The sequence below is a fragment of the Durio zibethinus genome, chromosome 18 (assembly GCF_047325235.1).
Source record: "Durio zibethinus cultivar Kanyao isolate XHJ-2024 chromosome 18, ASM4732523v1, whole genome shotgun sequence".
NCBI lineage: Eukaryota > Viridiplantae > Streptophyta > Magnoliopsida > Malvales > Malvaceae > Durio > Durio zibethinus.
In genome coordinates, this window is record NC_143179.1 from 8,911,287 (window position 1) to 8,929,200 (window position 17,914).

Genomic DNA, 17,914 nt, shown 5'->3' on the forward strand with positions numbered 1-17,914 from the left:
GCTTGAGCCAATGGGTCAGTCAGTCAACTTTTAGTAGCCTTCGGTCAAAGGTTAATAGTGACGTGAGGTTGATGCCAGACAAAACAGAATTTGCAACCGATGAGAAGCTTCGAATACTTGGAATTCCTACACGTTTAATTTCTTGTTTGAATGTTGCGTTCAAGAAAAGGCTTTGTCCTTTTGAATGCCTGACTATTCTATTGGCTATGCTTGGGTCAAATTGTTGAGCGTATCTAGTTTTTAATTAATTTTTATTCCATTTTTCCAACATGTCCATTTGGTCAAACTAGCTCTACACCTTGGATGTGCCTGCCGTGCAATATATGTCAAGACCTGGGGGAAAATTCCAATCCAATTCAGCAGCTTGTAAGATACAGTTTGCTGGTTTTTTTTTAGCTGTGGGCTGCCCCAGGAACTGATTTTCTAGTTTGATAGGGAGTTTTATAGTCAAAAGTTAGCTTTCTTCAGTTCATAAAGTTGTTCTACTTTGATTCCTCAAAAATCATAATGACAAGCAATTTGATAGTAAAAGTATAGGTTGTTGATCCGATTCCTAAATGTTAGGTGACCCCAGTTTTTCTACCATTAGCATACACTTATATTATTGAAATCTATATCAGGTAAGGAAAATGTATGAATATTTTTTTGATCAAATGCGAGTGCCATAACCATTTTTATGAGAAAGTGGATGTCCGGTAGAAAATATGAAAGAAGACTTGCAACTTGACAGCCACATCAATCCCCCCATATTCAATTTTCAATAACAAAATGGTTGTCATTCAAGAAATTTTATCTACGTTTTGATAAGGTGGACACCCTGATTCAAATCTAAACAGTTCCACGTTTTATTTAAGTATTTGACCGAAGAGAAAAAGCACGCAAAGACATGTAGGTTTAATTGGGGAAAGAATATAAAAGAAATAACTATTGATTCATGCAATGATAAAATGCAAACTGAGTAAGTTCAAACACTTAAAAGGGCTGAAAAAGGGCAGGATTACAGGGACAGTAAGTTAGGCTCTGCTGCTAGCGGGGACGAATTGGCTAGCCACCACTTTATTTGTATTGAAATGATGGCACCGGAGGAGCATCAAAGCTCTCCAAAACCTCCGTCTTACTTCCACTATCTGTTGTTGATTCCTGCTTCTTTCCACCACCAAAAAGTCCTCCAAACCATGACGAGGAAGAATTTGATGAGGAAGCTGATGATGATGACGATGATGAAGGTGAGTCCTGTCTCAAACTATTAACTGATGCAGGGGCGTGGTTTGGTAATTGCCCCATCGGAATTCCAGGCATACCAGCTACATTCGGTGCTGGCTCTTCAATCATTATAGGCATCTGTGGCTGACTGAGAAATTTATTCAACATGATCCCAGCTCCTTCAATCAAAGCAAGCAAAACCCCACCAAACACTGCTGCTCTGGAAGCAGCACCAAGTCCTTGACGCATTGAAAGAAACCCTCCAGTGGCAGCACCAGCTATGATGGAGTTCCAAGGATCTTCTTTCTGTCGGACGTATACCATAGTGCAATCAAAGGTGGAAAAAAGGCCACCCCAAACAGCAAAACTACCACCAACACGAGGGGCATTCATACGCAATGCTTGAGTTCCACCAATCAACCGAGCACCACTAGGGGAGTTATACGTGCCTTTTATGAAGTGGAAGGCTGCACCTCCAACTGCACCCATACCAAAAGCACCACCAATATCATCAAGAATTCGATCAGGGCATGGCTCTCGAGAAGTTTCAGGAGTCCCCATGGCTCACAAAGATTGTGCCTTTTCTATTAAAAACACCCCCCAAGTTCCAAAATTCCCTACAAAATTCACCCGTAAAAAAAAAAAGCTCAAATTTCCACAAACAACAAGAACGATTCCAGATTCCAGATTCCAGAACAAATTATAGACCTGGTAATCTAAAACAAAACATGATGATATGACACAAAAACCATACGAATAAAAAGCATGAAAATAACACGGTTTAAAATTTTAACAACAACCATATATGGATTTAATGAAACAAAAAATATATATTTCATATTTTCATATTGATACACAGGTAATTTTTTTGTAAATCACGAATGAATTCACAAATAGTCAATATTTTACACAACACAAATATGCAAATTGCCGGATCTAACAAATTACAACCTTAGGTCTGATTAGAACAAAGATTTCAGAAAGCATCTAATCTGGCGTGATTTCAATAAACTAACGTTATTTAACAGCTTCGATGGCCTATAAAACCAAATAAAATCAACATAGGAAGTCCTAAAAACTTAATAAATGCAAAAAAATTCTAGGAGACAAATCTACATATATGTTTTTGGGACACTCTTCTTTTCCATTTCTAAAGGTCACAAGCTAATTTCAAGTTAAATAAAAAATGAAAAAAAAATTCAAAGAAAACGATTATAAATGCGATCTAAGCTAAAACCCATGAAACAAATTAGAACAGAACAAAACCCTAGAAAAACATATCAATTTCAGACGGTGAACAATAAATTTGGGAAAATAGGAAGAGAAAAGCAACAACTTTGTTGTTTTGCATGAATGAAAAAATCGATCTTTTTTTTTTTTTTTACCTCGGTGGCGATCTGCAAGAAAAGTTGAGGTCTTGAATAGAAAAGAGGGGTTTGATACATAAATTTTTATTAATTATGAAACAATCAGAGAGGAAAAGAAAAAATGAGTAAACCCTAGAAGGCCTTAACCTTTGGGTGGGCAAAGGAATTTTCGTTTTGGAATTGGGCTCTTCTGTCTGTTTGTGTTATCTAAATGGGCTTCTTGAATTTAACTATTTGGGTTTAAGGCTTTTTTTAACATGTCAATTCTAAAACCAAATTTGAGAGGACTAAAATAATATAAAAAATCCTGAATTTTATTATTTTATTTAAATAATTTTTTTTATTTTTTATATTCAAATAAGTATTTCAAACATTTATTGAAACTACAATCCTTGAATAGGTCCTGATTTAAAAGAGAACTCAAAGAAATAATTATATTTATTTTACAATGCCTTCGTAGGAGTCATTATTAATTTGTTTGACTCTTGAAACTCTTTCAGGCATGCTTTCTACAATCATCGGATCATGGATATGGGGGGAGAGGCCTACCTTTGCTTCGATGGGTTTAGCATTTGGGACAATTAAGGCAATGGAAATGCTCAATGAATAATGGAAAACAGAGAAAAAACTAAAGTCTCGGTCATCATTATTACCAGAACAACTAACCCTTTGGTGATCACCATCTGTAAATGGTGGTGAAGCCCTCTAAAAACAACAACCCATTTATTAAGAAATGATCGATCACTGCCTGCCCTGATAATTCCCCAACTTCACTTTAAGGGGAGACTTTTTGGACCTTTTTTGCTTCATTCCTCCCTTTTCTTCTCCTTATTTCTTGATCGTTTTATCGTTACTAGTTTGCCTGCTGCTAGCCAGCCAACCAATAATCTCCCTTTTTCGCTCCATCTCTTCCATTAATTCATAACTACTATATCAAATATGATTAAAATCTTTGAGGTATTAATTCTTTTTTGCACCTGTAAAATCGGTTGTATCTGCTATATATTAAGCATCTTGTACTAAGACTTTTGGAAAGAAAATTCTTTGATGTTTATATATTTACTTGAACACCGGAAATCAAAGATGTGATGATGATTTTAAAGAAAGCATGTATATTTTGTTTATTGATAATTGATGGCTTGATCCCTCTTCCTGATGATTCACCAAACCAAATCAGATACAAAGACAAACAGTGCAAGGTTCTTTTTGTTTTGTACAGCTTTTAATGTTTATTATTCTATTCTCTTTAGCCATTTTACTTCCTCTCTCCAGACATTATGCAAACTTTGGCCCAGAAATTAATACCATAACACTAGAATCATGTGAGTGGATTCAAATGGGAAATCTGGGGGCTGCCTTTCCGACAAACCAAACCCCAAGACTTCCATATCCAAATCTTGAAAGCATAGAGCGAACTTGGAACTTCATTTCCTTTCAACTACAAACCACCACCCCAAGTCTCCAACCTGAACCCTTCATTTCCTTTCAACTACAAAGTGCAAGAAAGGGAAGACCATGACCTTTTTGCCCAGGAGACCATAAATTTGGAACTTCAGATCAGCCCCTGGCCTTTTCCATAAAGTTTGTGATGCACTCACTGGATATATCCCTGCCAACCCACCAAATAAAGGAAAGAGTTCGGGCGGAGGCAGGGGAAACAACTCGATCAAAAGCAGTAGGAAAATATAAAGTGGCAGATTATTGTTCCTATTATTGATAATATTTAGATATTCAAGACATAATTAGTTATGCATCATTTACAAAATATATCCTTGTTTCCATGGTAATGAACTAATCATATTGAAGGCTATATCAGGATATCTCCATTTCGGTACCTAACAGGGCACCTCATGCTGAGTGAGCAACAGCAGCCTGTCTCAGCATCTGAATAGAAACCAGACAAAGCAATTACTAAAAGTTAGTACGTATTCGCTCATTTAGAAGTTATAAACATGCAAGTGTTGGTACAAAATAATTGAACAGATTAAGTTATGAAACCTGAAAATAAACTTCGAGCTTCCTCCTCAAGATTGTATACTCTTGCTTGACTTGTTGAAAAGTCCTAATGCATCTATAAAATCAAGATCCTGAATTCACTTCAGAAAGGGTTTGCCAATTGAATTCTGGCTATCGGGAGTAGATCATGATTTAAGTATTGTACTAATCTGCATGTATCTAATTAACTGGAGATAGGAAAAGAAAGTAGACAAGAAAAGTACCCTTCAGCATTTTCTGCACTGCAGTATTCTCTGAACACTGTACATTCATCCGTCACCTTTTTAGCCCCAATGCTTCAAGTATATCATAAACAATATAACCAAGTAATTTAGCAAAACAATTATATTGCTAATAATATACTAGTAACATTAACTATTTTATAATCTGGGTATTCAAGAGTTTACCTGGAGCTGCTGCCCTTGAATTGGTGCATGTAATCATCCAGTTTACTGAAGGCAACAGGCTTACTGTTCCTGCATGCATGGGTAATGGAACTTTGATTTTCAGCCGCAAGTTATATATGTGTCACAGTAATCCTAATCCTATTGATGATTAATATGAGTATATATTGTTCCTCTTACAGTGTCTGTTCGATGTTCTGAATCAATCTTGCTGAGTCAGTGTAAAATAGTGCAACAATTTCTTGAACAAAATTAGGGTTGGCATCATCTTGTAACTCCTCCAGCTGAATGAATTGCTCCTCAAGATAACCCTAAAACAATGCTTCAATTTGCACATTTTACTTGATTTGGCAATGAATTAACTATGAATATCATAGAAAAGAAAGTAGAAAATTTTTACTTGAATCTGTTGAGTAGCAATGCTTCAATAAAATACAAATGATTAGTGGGGATTTTGTGTTGGATTTGATGAGTCAAGTGGAAAGGTTCAATTAGTTAAAAAAAATATGTTTTATGTTTCACTTGTAAGTGGTCAATATAGCTTGTGTAATTAAAAATTGAATTGTATATTCTTGAAAATGCTTGAAGTGGGCATCACGTGAAGTTAAACAAAACCATCCAAGTCGTATAATCTGTACATTTGACTTAGACTTCATTTGGGAACTTAATTTGCTTTGTTTTTGTTCAATGTTGATTTACTAAAGGCCAAAGTAAAGAAAAAGCAACGAGGTTTTGGAGATGAATGAAAAATGAAAATAAGAGAGGACCTGATCAAAGAGGGACCTTCTCATGCAGGCAACTTCTTGTTGCAAGCGATTCCTCTCCATCCTCGCTTTCCCTGTAAACAAAGTGGTAAAATCTGATATTTCAAGGATTGGTAGCCCTGCTGTGTAAGGTGAGATTTGATGCTTGATTTGTGGGCATGCCTTTGTATTTATAGCATACGGCTATTCGCTGTTGTAAGAAAAAGGGCGAAAGAATTATGGCCAAAAAAGAAAAAAGGGGGAATCAACGGCTAAAAAAATATAACAAAAGGCTTACGTGTCAAACAATTATCTTATTGGTATATCCATTTACCTTTTGATGATGTTTTGGATAGAGCAAGAAATTGTCAACGGAATAAGGATTCGACGCAAGTTTACATCTAATACCAAGGAGGCTTTTTTTTTCTTTTGGTAATATTTGTACAAAAGATTTTATATTTTATATTTTTTTTTCATAAAAAATGCAATCTAAAACTTTAAAAAAAATTACAGATATTAAAATTTAAATATTAAATTTATTATATATTATTTTTTAAAAATAATCGCATCAATCACTTAAATTAAATTTTTATATTATTTTTCGTTTGTTATCACAAATTAAAAGTTCTATGAAAAAAAAAAAATTTACCGCATTTAAACCTCCGAAGTATATAAGTGGGATTTAAGTAAGATTAATCTATATAGTTTTTCAACGTTTTATGGTCAAAGATTCACTAATTTTTCAATAAAAAAGTTTAATTATCATAAGCACTTGACATTTTTAATGGCGCAACTTATCATAAGTTGAATTTGTCCTTCGGCTTCAACGTTGTAAGGGGATATACTTGGCAAACATGATAGCATACTAAGGAAATCGATAGCCCTACTCTCCACACAAATCTATTTTCTATTTCAACAATCTCAGTCGTGAACAATTCGTTTAAATGTGTCTGCATCATATGAACTGATTTTTGGTCTTATCAAATTAAAACTTATAGTCATTTAAAGAGTCCCCTGATGGTCTATAAATAATTTGAAATTCAACTTTGTATACCAAATTAAATTTTGAAGTTCAAATCTTAAAAAAAAAAAGATTTATGTACAAATATAATGTACCCTTCTAGCAAAACAAACATGAACGAGAGAATATTATTTCCTAAATACTTTTGTTTTTTTTTCTTAGATTAATGTCATGAATTTGAATAATTTCAAAATTATAGTGTATATTCAATATAATATTAGAATTTCAAAAATTTTTAATATGATATTTAAATTATAAATTTATTAATTAATATAATATTAATTTTTAATGTGATTATTGTTAAATGATAATATGCGATAAATAAATAATTTTATAAGTATTATATTAATTATCGAATTCATAATTTATACATTATATTAAAAAAAATTCAAATTTAATTATCATATTAAATATTTTATTATAATTTAAGATACCATTCGTAATATTATTCTTTTTACTTTATTTTTTTTTTATAAATTGACTACTACTAAAGCTGAAGATCACCTGAGAGCCTTTGGCTCAACGACATGAGATTTCGGGAATTGGGAGAGTTGTCCATTCGAGACTTTATCTCTTCCTACCAAGGTAAGTTCTTATAGCTAATTGAGTGGACGTATCCAAGGGAGAGAAGAGTACAATAAGAACAAAAAAAAAAAAAAAAAAACTAAAAATTACCTTTTAGTTTTGGGAACGTGGCTAACAAACGTTGGCCGAAAGAGAAGAGATGGGCTTTAAGCCTATAACTATAAGACGTCCCTGTTGCCATCTTCAATCGCAGCCGTCGACCAACACTCGAAATCTTTCCCAAGAAGGTTACATCACATGTCCACCGTCGAACAAACCGACTCAGGCAACAAATTTCTACATTAAGAACGTATAGCTGCTTTATTCATCCTTTTTTTTTTTACTCAAGAAAAATCGACGAAGCCTAACTACAAGAATTCTAAAGCTGAACATTAAAAATATGGAATGTAATTAACTTTATTAAATACTTAATAAACGAATACCAGACTCAATCAGCCAGTAAATTTGTATTGAGTTCTCGGTTTTGAAGCATCAACCACCCTCCGAGCAATCAGCCAAATGCTCCTTCAGATACCTGCCGACCAGAAGGAGAAACTGGTGAAATATGTAAGCATTCAATCAAATAATATGATTATAAATTCTATTAATCAAACCATTCAATCAATCTTATGATATCAAGAAACTTAAAATCAATGTAATATGTACGCATTTAGCAGACTACTTGAACTCGTTGGGATTACTCAAGAAGGCTCCGATAATCCCATTATTCCTATTCGTTGAAAACTAGAAACAGGGTCACTTATCATTGTGTTATGGTATAATATAATGACAAATTAAACCTTATATCTCATAACATTGGAGTCAATTGTATGAAAAGTAAAAAAAAAAAAATTATGTTAAATTGTAGTTTTAAATCTTCTTGTGCCAATTATTTCTATAAAAAAACAACATTTTCATCTATATCTTTAACTCTCATATCATTTCTTATTACTTGCATCTACTTGTGCTATAGTATTATTTTAAATCTAAAAATTTAAGAATTAAAAAAGACAAAACAGTGAAACTACTCGCTGTCACAAGTCAATTACTGGAATAAAAAGTTTGTGTCGTTTATCCAAAAAGGTGATTACTAATCTCAATACTCAACCTTTCAGGGGACCTTATTCAGATAAATCTTTGGAAGTGGAATCTGGAGCAAGCTAAAGGTGCAGGCAGACATATCATGCTCTAGAAAGATCAATGGATATTGACCTAGCAACCATATGCAAGTAGAAAAATGTGTACAAAAGTTTCAGACACATGGTCATTAGCTCGCCTAGAACTGGAATGTCTTGAAAAAAGTCTTCAATCTGCATGGCTGTGCCATCAGATTGGATATAGCCAACAACTGAGAGAAGTACATTTTCCTATGAGTAACTATGCCAAAGAAATTGTGCCAAAACCACGATTTCATAATTACCTTTGGCTTCTGTTTGTTTTAGTAAAACAAGGTTCTCTCAAGCAGCAAAGCCTTGTAACAAGAGAAATTTAAAATGCAAAAAGGAATCAAAGAGGATCCTGAGGAAACCAAAAAAAGAGAAACAGAAGAGACCAAAATTATGTTAATCATTGGAATGAGAACATTACCTTTAGATGAGCAGATAGTGGTCCTTGTCATGTATCTTTCTCTGTCTATCTTTCTCTATGAAACAGCCAAAAGTTAAAGAAGAGTTGAGAAGGACACTCCCTTTATTCCATTGCCACCCATCGAAGAGAGTGGGAAAGAAAGAGGGTAGAAGGTGATTTTAGAGGGACATTGACCTCTCACTGTCTCCCTCATATGGTCTTTAATAGATGCTTGATCACATCTTCTCCTTTGTTAAAGGAAAGGCTGTGGACAGGTGGAATTGGATGAGAATATGAATTGCTGATTTTGACTTTCACTGGAGGAACCGATATTCGCTCCTCTATCAGTCTCCTATGCTGATAAGAACCCCACCATGGACATGATAAACACTACATGTAATGACAAATTTGCTTCTAACAAGGATGAAGTTTCTAAGAAACAATTCTCAAACACCTAAATTCTGAAGTTTCGAAACTCAACTCAACTAAGCCTTAATCCAAAACTAGTCGTGGTAAGCTAGATGAATCTTTATCTGTTTTCTCCATTCAGATCATTTAAAGCCAATATCCTTGGAAAGACTTGGGAAATTTTAGAGGTTACTTTCTAAGTTGTCTAACCAAAGAATACAATCCAATACATTATCAATATTGTAAGTAAATCCAGAAAAAAAAAAACATTTAAAATATCACACCAATCACTGTGAACTATAGTAAATTTTTATGACAATGTCATGCCACTAAAAAAAAACAAATAAGAATTTAACCAGCAGTCAAGCACAGTAAACTATTTCATGAGCCAAAAGGATTTGTTGATAAATCACTGCACACAAGCCTTAAGTGGAAAAATATGACAGTTTATAGAAGATTACCTAGGTAAAGTAAATTTTGTACCAACTCAAAAATATGAAAGAGAAACAAGTTTTTATTAGGCTATTAGAGTATTTTACACAACTAAAACTGTCTTAGGAAAAAAGCAATAAGACACCAACTTTAACAAACATTATGGGATATAAATGGCACCTGTCCGGAAAGGAGAGGTAGAGCAAACTCATCAAACAATTTGTGGGCCTTCAAATGAATAACCTTTTCACTCATTCAGAACATTTTAATGGGTATATACTCCAAAAAACTGTGGGCGATGATGTATCATCTAAAAGTCACGTTAAGGTTTATATACAAATCATTTAACTCATCTACGCAAGAATCCCATTGCCTGGTAGACATTATTGAGAGTAGCATCAGCTGTAGCTGCAGCTTTCATAGCCCCTTCTGCCAAGACTCCATCCAAATAAGCTGGATCAGAAATAATTTCCTCATGCCGAACCTGCAAAATCAGAAAACCTGACTAAAGATGGGGACACCCAAACAATAATGATAAAAGATCATCAGTGGAAGAGAATTTGATAGCTTTCAGACTTGCAAAACCAATGCCATTAGCAAAGTAGGGAAATCAACAAAATGATTGGACCAAATATGGTCACAATTTTGGCTGAAAACAACAACTCCATACTCATCAAGCAAAAAAAATCTCCATGTACATACAAATTATTCATGAAAAGAAACACATGCTGTCACTACTATCAAAGATGGAATCTAATCAAACATTGGTACCAACCAGGCACCAATGGGGGTTCAACACTGAAGCAGCATCATGACCTGATTAGATTTTATGTTTATTAGACTGCCGAGGCTGCAGTAGGCAGCTTCATAACAATTGCGGAATCATTTGCACAAATGTGTGACTTCCAAGGTTGACCAAACAGCTAACATAAGATAGCCCGGACTCACTGGATTTCAAGTACATCAGCAAGAGTTTTTTACCACTATTCATGATTGAAAGCAACAGTAATTAGTCAACATAAATCATACATAAACATGTATTTCTTTCCCATGAACATATGAACTGTTATGGTTAAAACTCTTTGCAAGCCAGCATTTAATTTAATATAATTAATCTTAAGTTTGCATACATTTCTAGGATGAAGTATTAACATAAAAATAAACACCCAAGTCCCTTAGGAAAATAACACGCCCAATTGTAACAAAAACAAATTATAGTTAAAACAGAATTGCATGTATATGTTCCTATCATGCACTGTAACCCAGTAAAAAAACCTGTATATATAGCTAAGAACCTGGATAGGATCAACCAATGCATCGGTTAGGAGGGTTTTAAATGTGCCCCAGTTCATATCTTGGCATTCCTGGGCAACTTCCTGAAAAAGGGACAAAACATAAGACAATTAGGTGTTGAATCTCTCCTAAGCTATCTAGACTGACTGATGATCCCACAATTTCTTATATCAAAGCAGCAACTTTAATATTAAGAAGAATTTCAAATGCAATGTACAAAATGTACAGGTATTCAAAAGGAGAGAATGATTATGTGTTTCTTAAAGCATTTCACACCTACTCCTATGTTTGTATGTTAAATTCAGAATACTGAAGCATAGAAAACCCTGACACATTTTCTTGAAGCAAAATTTATAACCAGAATCAATCAAACATTCAGTGGCTTACTGTTAGCTTAGTCCAAAGTAATTGTAATGTGATGTCAAATTACTATAGGATTGTCTTATCTTGGATGAACAAGAACAGATAGGCATATTTTAAATCTCACACACATGCAGTACTCAAAACTCAAGTAAGAAACACCTAATATTCAAACCTCTTTTGTCTTACTTGAAATTAGCTGATATATAGAAAGAAGGTTGTTGCATTCGGGACGTTCAGGATTGTCAAATTCCAGGCTATAAGAATTGCCACAAGAAACACAAACAACACAAAAATGTAAACAAGAAAATAAAAATGGAAATATAAGGAAAACTTCAAATTATCTGGATAGGCTAGGAATTAACCCTGGAAACGAGTCAGTCATGCAACGCTTTATCTTGTTTGCTATCACCTACCACCAAAAAAAGGAGATTAATTTAGACCAAACTGGAGATTAATTGAAACCAGCTAAGCTACATAACTTTTTAATAGCATCAATAAACGACTGCATGGAGTCATACGAGAATATGTTCCTTAATTACAAAAAGCTAGGATTAACTCTATTAGATAAACTTACAAGGAAAAAACTTTGTAAGATGGTCCACAAGAACACTCTCCTTTTCCCCCAGAATACTGCAACTCAAAATTAACTTTTGAAGCCCAATTCAGGTTAAAGACCCATTACATCAATGACTACCATGCAGATTTCCATGCACGAAATTTTTAAAACCTTTTATAATCTTCAAACACACAAGGCAAGGTGAGACAAGGCAGAAATGTATTAAACTACTCACATCTTTGGGGTCAAGAAGATTGATTCGAGACTGATCAGAAGTTGCAGACTTTGACATCTATAAGATTAAATCCCAGAAACATATCAATCAGTATCAGAAAAAATCATTTCAGAAAACAAACAAATAGATTATGACAGTTTCATCAGCTATTATTTATTTCCTCTTTGCTGGTCATGGGGCGAGATCTAAAAGATGAATAAAAGTTGAAAGGTCACTTCATATTTTTTATTATCTTCCACTCAGTAAAAGGATGGAATTTTTATTATATTTAGGATAATAATCATATGGTTAAGAGCAAGGATCAAATATCCCCATTTACAAACTGCAAAGCTTTGCTAAAGATAATTTGAATAATGAGAAGATTATTTATATGAACAAGTGACTAGGTTAAAGTTTGAAGAAAGCTTTCAAAGTCCTTCATTAAGCAATGGAAGTGAAAAAGAAGGCAGGAAAGACATGACTTATGTTAATTGAATAAGTAACCACAAAAAGTTAATGTAGGGAGATTACTAAAGCCATCTTAAGACTGTTAGGTCTATCTGCCCTAGACCATTGTGAGAGTTTAAAACTTAACCATTACTTTGAGATGGTACTAAATCACTCAGAATGATAGCAGCATAGAAATAAAAATGTAAAAGAATATACTCAATTATTAAATCCTAAGAGTTCCCAATGTGATCACCCTCAACCAATTCATCAAAGAGGAAATTGCACTATGTCTAAGGTGAGTAAGTCAGAAACTCTCATATTCATCCACTGCAGGCAAGTTTCACATATCAAAACATAGATTGCTGAAAACCTTCGAAAGACCATCACTGAGGGACATAACTCGTGCTCCAGCTGGTGGTATTAGGGGCTCAGGAATCTAAATAAGAGAACAAACTTAGATAAGAACCTTTCATAATTTGTGATGGTTCATGAACTTATATGCAATGTCTAAACCAAGTATTGGTATTGAAATGACACCTTAAAAATAGCACCACCACGCCTGTGACCAAACAAAAAAGAGTAGATTTAGTGATGATAGCGTAGAGCAAACAAAAAAGAGGAACAGACATAATCATAATAAACTTAAATGAATATTTAAAGATATAATTTGATTCTCACTCTCCCAGCTTTTTCCACTTCCTTCCACCATATAAATAGTTAACACGCTCAGCCAACTCACGTGTTAACTCCAAATGCTGCTTCTGATCTTCACCAACTGGGACAAAATCAGACTGCAGAAGCATGCTGGAATTGTGTAAGAATCATACATCAGCATTTTTCAGATACAATACACAAACTATCAAGGTTTTTTTTTTTTTTTTGGCCAGGCTATCAAGATTGTTAAGCATGCTCAAATAATGGATAATATTCATGTTTCCAAAGCTACCTGATACAAAAGAATATCAGAAGCCATAAGAACAGGATAGGTCAATAGAGCAACCCCAACATTTTCATCTACCTGCAAAACCAAACGGAGGAAGACAATTGATTTAAATAGACAAAAAGCATAAATTTGATAAAAGAAACAAGACAAAATGAAATAATGACTCCACTAGAAAGAATAATAATCCCCTGTTACCCTGATATTAAAAACAAAAGCATTACATGAATGGTAGCTGTCCTACTTTCTCTTTTTGGATAATATTGTGATACCACTGTTACCCTGATATTAAAAACAAAAGCATTACATGAATGCTAGCTGTCCTACTTTCTCTTTTTGGATAGTATTGTGATACTACCAAAAGTATAAAAGATGCAAAGTGAAGGACTATCACAGGAACTGATATCCAATAGAATGATCTTTGCTTTCACTGAACTATTTCTGCATTACTGAGAACCGATGCGTACACATTCACAGCACCTAAGAACATTGTGTGATAATAATGATTTTATAAAGAAGTTTATCATATGCCAGCTGAATTCTTCTCCCAATATTTGTATTAAAGAATTAAAACCAAACCACTCCCACAATCCAATTCCAAATGCAGAGGGACAAAAACTTCATTGCTAAGAGGTTATGGTAGAGAATTCCAAGGAAAGTTAGATCTATAATGATAGTAATAAAAACATTAATGATATGTAATGGAGATGGAGCTGTCATACAGCTATAAACACACCGCCTTGTGAGATTTCTCTTTAAACTGAATCATTCTGTTTAGCCAACCAATTGGTGTGGCAGAACTCAGTAGCCACATCAATTCTACATGGGCACGAACATGTGACTGCACAAAGACAGAAGCCTGCATGGCAATATGAAATTATTTCTTAGAAATCAGGGATTCAAACATATGGAGAAATGACATAAAACTATCATAAAGGGCCACCTTTGAGGTGTCCACGCCACATGCCAAATAAATAGCTGCTGTATTCCTTGTTGCCTTAGAAAATTGTTGTGTATCATATGGCAGTGTAATCTGCATGTAGAGAAAAATGAAGTGATTGAAAATAGCTATATGGTCATACAGAATCAAGAATGCTTTCAAAAAGCAGTCCAACATAAAAGATTGATTCTGAGAAAGCCATATCAACAAGGAATTTTTAACAGATAATCATAAATAATATTCCAAACATACCGCATGGAGGTCCACAATGAAAAAGAGAGTGTCATACGAGTTCTGCAAAAACAAAACCACATTAAGAAGCACTTAATCATTCAAAATTTTAAACCTAACAGTAAAGTGTCCTTTTAAGTGTGAAATAACAAAGACAGCCACTAGCTTAAATTAGTTCATTTTATTCTGTTCTTATTGAAACCCAAAACATTGAAGGCACTCTATAAAGTTCATGAATACAAAAATGATTTGGCATCCAGAACCTCCTACAAAACCTAATCTTGGAATATTCTCAATGAAAGATGGCACATATTAATTTCACAATGAAAATATAGAAAAAGTGCACTACTAAAGAAAAAAAAAAACATCAGTGCTCATATTACCTTCAAAATCGACTAAAGTTGGTCAAAAATGAAACGGAAATTAATCCCACACACTTCATCAGAAGTACATTGCTGATGCCTCAAAACCATATTATTCTATTACTTGACATGTTTGACCTTGAAAATAAAGTAGAGAAAGTCAGTAGAACCTGAAGTGCAATCCAATTCTTTATGGCACCAACATAATTCCCAAGGTGGATAGCTCCCGTTGGCTGGACTCCAGACACTACCCTCTTCCTGTAAGTAACTCATTTTTGCATTTAGAAACCGTATTTCCAGTAAAATGCTTTGGACATTAAATTAACATAATTAAATATTAATTAAAAAATCATTTGTGACTTATGAGCAAATTTTCCTATAGAATTAATTCTCGAATGTAATGAATTCAACTTTAATATCGTCCCAAACAGGCCGTAAACAAAGTTATTCTAGAATAGCAAGCACATTCTGCCTTTTCAAAAATTTAATTTTACAATTACAAACAAGCTTATATTAATCATTGCATTGTCAAGCGATAAAACATTGATCAGCCCTCAAATTTTCTTTTCATTACTTTAATTAAAAATAAAACTATGAAAATAGAGATTACCTGACCGAGCTCGAAGTCACTTGAGCAGCTGGCTGAGAGAGCGAGTCACTGCAGGAACAACGGAAACCATCGCCATTGTCTCCATTTATAGAACAATCAACTCGGATAAATCCAGGTCTTTTCAAGTATTTACTTCGAAGTCCGCCACAAGACCTGCTTACAAAAGCCAAACAAAAATGTAAATAGATGAAAATTTGTCTTCATCGATTTAAAAAGATCTAGCGAGGAGGGAGAGGGAGTACAGTGAAGATGAGAGACGAGGAGAGGAATTGGAAAGGATGAGAAACTGAGAGAGAACCGCGCGCCCCATTTTTCTTCACTTTTTCGAGGGTTTTTCTAATTTGTGTTTGGGAAGATTTATCCAAGCAAAAACGAGTGAGAAGCTGCGACGAATCTGACGAATTGGCCTCTTACAAATCGTTCCGTTTCTTTCTCCAAAGTTTGACCCTTGTTGACCTTTATTTGCGACTTTGCGGCTAGAATAATTGAGCCGTTGATCACTTGATCTTATTTGCGCTTAGTTGCCCGAAGAGTTTTTTTTCTTTTTTTCTTTCTGTTGGTAAAGTATCAACAATCAAATTATTTTAAAGATGATTTTTAACTAGTATTTTTGTTATTACAAAAACAAAATATGTGTACATGTATAACTTACAAGTCATTAGACAATAAAAAATTGGCTATGAGATATCTTATGAGTTTCTTACAAAATTTTGAACGTTAGCATGTTTTATATAAAGAAAAAAACAATGCGTTACTTCAAAATCTTAATTTTTCATATACAAGTATTTGATTCAATAATTAATATATATTTTTATTTATTCAAAAATTAAATTTGAATCTTTTTTTATGATATCAAAAGTCTTTAAGATTTTGACAAAATTAAAAAAATAACTTATTGAGTTCTTTTTATTTCAATGATTGCAGAGTAAATAATATTTATTTACAAATGAGACCAAAACTTAAGAAAATTATAAAAAATAAATTTACATATATTAAAAAATTAAATCTCAATCTTGCGAAAAATGAATGAATCATTTAAATTATTTTTTTAAATTCAAATATTAAAAGAAAATATATAAATACAAACGATAATAAAAAGATATGCACATATGAAATATCTTTAATAATTTAATTGTGTTTGCCTTAATTTTGGGATCTAATTTTCATTCAAATCATCTTTTATACAAAATAAATAGCAACTTGATTCATTGTTTGCGTGAATTATAGAGTCCCATTACCTCTAAACATATAATTTAATATGTTTTGATTATGCTTGCCCACACAACATTTGTATTTTGGGCTAAAAACTAATTATTTATAATAATTCATTAATATGTGATTAGAGTTGACGTTAAGAAATTGTAAGTATAATACAATGTATATGCGTAACGTTTTTTTCAATCATATAAATAATAATATATGAAAGTTTAAGAATGATAACAAAATATACATAATTCAAATTTTCATTTTCATTTTTTACCATAAAACTTATGTTTTCATAAAATTTTGAATATTTCAAAAAGTTTTTTTTTTTTTTTCATTCTCAAAATTTTATAGTATTGTTTATTAATATAAATGTTTTTTAGATATTGTTGCTTGAATAGGAACAGCAGGGAGACTCAAGGTTATTTTGAAATTGTATTACCATTATCATTTGAAAAAATATTTTGGTTGGCTATGTAATGAATTTTATATGGAGACTTGTTAACGATGACTGATGAGTTTTATTATCATTCGCTTATGGTTTAATACTCAAAAATATCTTCAAATTTTAATAAAAAAATGGAACTAAGCATCTAACTTTTTTATTGCTTGTAAATAATACTAAATATTTTTTTTATAATTATAATTATAAAAATTTAAAATTAATTAAAAATTTCAATTGGAACAACTTTTAAATTGTTTTATCCCTTAAAATTATTTTATAAAAATCTAATATATATATTATATAATAACATAAATAAATAAGTTTGTCACATATGCGCATATAAAAATAACTCTCTTAAATGACACATAAAATAAATTTTTAAAAGAATAAGGTAATTTGTTTTAATTATAAATTTATTCAAATATTAAAATTATTTAAATTATAATTAAAAATCAAATCAATTTAAAAATATATTTTTTAAATTAAAAATATGAATTATAGATTTGACGTGTTTAATAAATAATTTTAGTTATTTATCAAATAAACTTATTTAAAAATTATTTAATTATAAAAAAATTCAAATATTTTTAACAATTACAAATAT

The 17,914-nt window shown here is 32.6% G+C and overlaps 2 protein-coding genes and 1 pseudogene across 12 annotated transcripts; all 3 read right to left on the minus strand.

Moving 5' to 3' along the window:
* Positions 1-912: 912 nt before the first annotated feature.
* On the minus strand, positions 913-2,739 carry LOC111299303 (mitochondrial import inner membrane translocase subunit TIM17-2 pseudogene; annotated as a pseudogene). The gene is made up of 2 exons (XR_016329760.1): positions 2,589-2,739; positions 913-1,820 (listed from the first exon to the last, which is right to left on the minus strand). The product of XR_016329760.1 is annotated as a mitochondrial import inner membrane translocase subunit TIM17-2 pseudogene (transcript).
* A 1,511-nt stretch (positions 2,740-4,250) lies between these two features.
* LOC111299304 (histidine-containing phosphotransfer protein 4-like) lies at positions 4,251-9,067 on the minus strand. Of its 2 annotated transcripts, none has more exons than XM_022894417.2 (9): positions 8,885-9,067; positions 7,741-7,832; positions 7,409-7,594; positions 5,737-5,923; positions 5,150-5,280; positions 4,973-5,041; positions 4,790-4,861; positions 4,569-4,641; positions 4,251-4,454 (listed from the first exon to the last, which is right to left on the minus strand). In XM_022894417.2, exons 4-9 carry the CDS (start codon positions 5,794-5,796, stop codon positions 4,419-4,421), a joined length of 441 nt encoding a protein of 146 aa, XP_022750152.2. In that variant the 5' UTR covers positions 5,797-5,923; positions 7,409-7,594; positions 7,741-7,832; positions 8,885-9,067; the 3' UTR covers positions 4,251-4,418. The 2 variants fall into 2 exon arrangements, with proteins under 2 accessions (XP_022750152.2, XP_089603438.1); XM_089747312.1 differs by lacking the exon at positions 8,885-9,067 and adding an exon at positions 8,718-8,868.
* Positions 9,068-9,767: 700 nt separating this feature from the next.
* LOC111300895 (tryptophan--tRNA ligase, chloroplastic/mitochondrial-like) lies at positions 9,768-16,231 on the minus strand. 9 transcript variants are annotated; one of them, XR_016329763.1, is made up of 16 exons: positions 15,905-16,228; positions 15,663-15,815; positions 15,223-15,310; positions 14,712-14,753; positions 14,463-14,552; positions 14,256-14,378; positions 13,526-13,597; positions 13,258-13,370; positions 13,117-13,138; positions 12,950-13,015; positions 12,151-12,207; positions 11,934-12,006; positions 11,722-11,768; positions 11,546-11,613; positions 10,999-11,079; positions 9,768-10,187 (listed from the first exon to the last, which is right to left on the minus strand). XR_016329763.1 is itself a non-coding variant. In XM_089747311.1 (15 exons), exons 1-14 carry the CDS (start codon positions 15,970-15,972, stop codon positions 11,036-11,038), a joined length of 1,053 nt encoding a protein of 350 aa, XP_089603437.1. In that variant the 5' UTR covers positions 15,973-16,221; the 3' UTR covers positions 9,768-10,187; positions 10,999-11,035. The 9 variants fall into 9 exon arrangements, 4 of the variants coding, with proteins under 4 accessions (XP_089603437.1, XP_089603434.1, XP_089603435.1 ...); XR_016329764.1 differs by having other exon boundaries at positions 10,479-11,079; XR_016329761.1 differs by lacking the exon at positions 11,934-12,006 and having other exon boundaries at positions 10,479-11,079; positions 15,905-16,223.
* Positions 16,232-17,914: the final 1,683 nt, after the last annotated feature.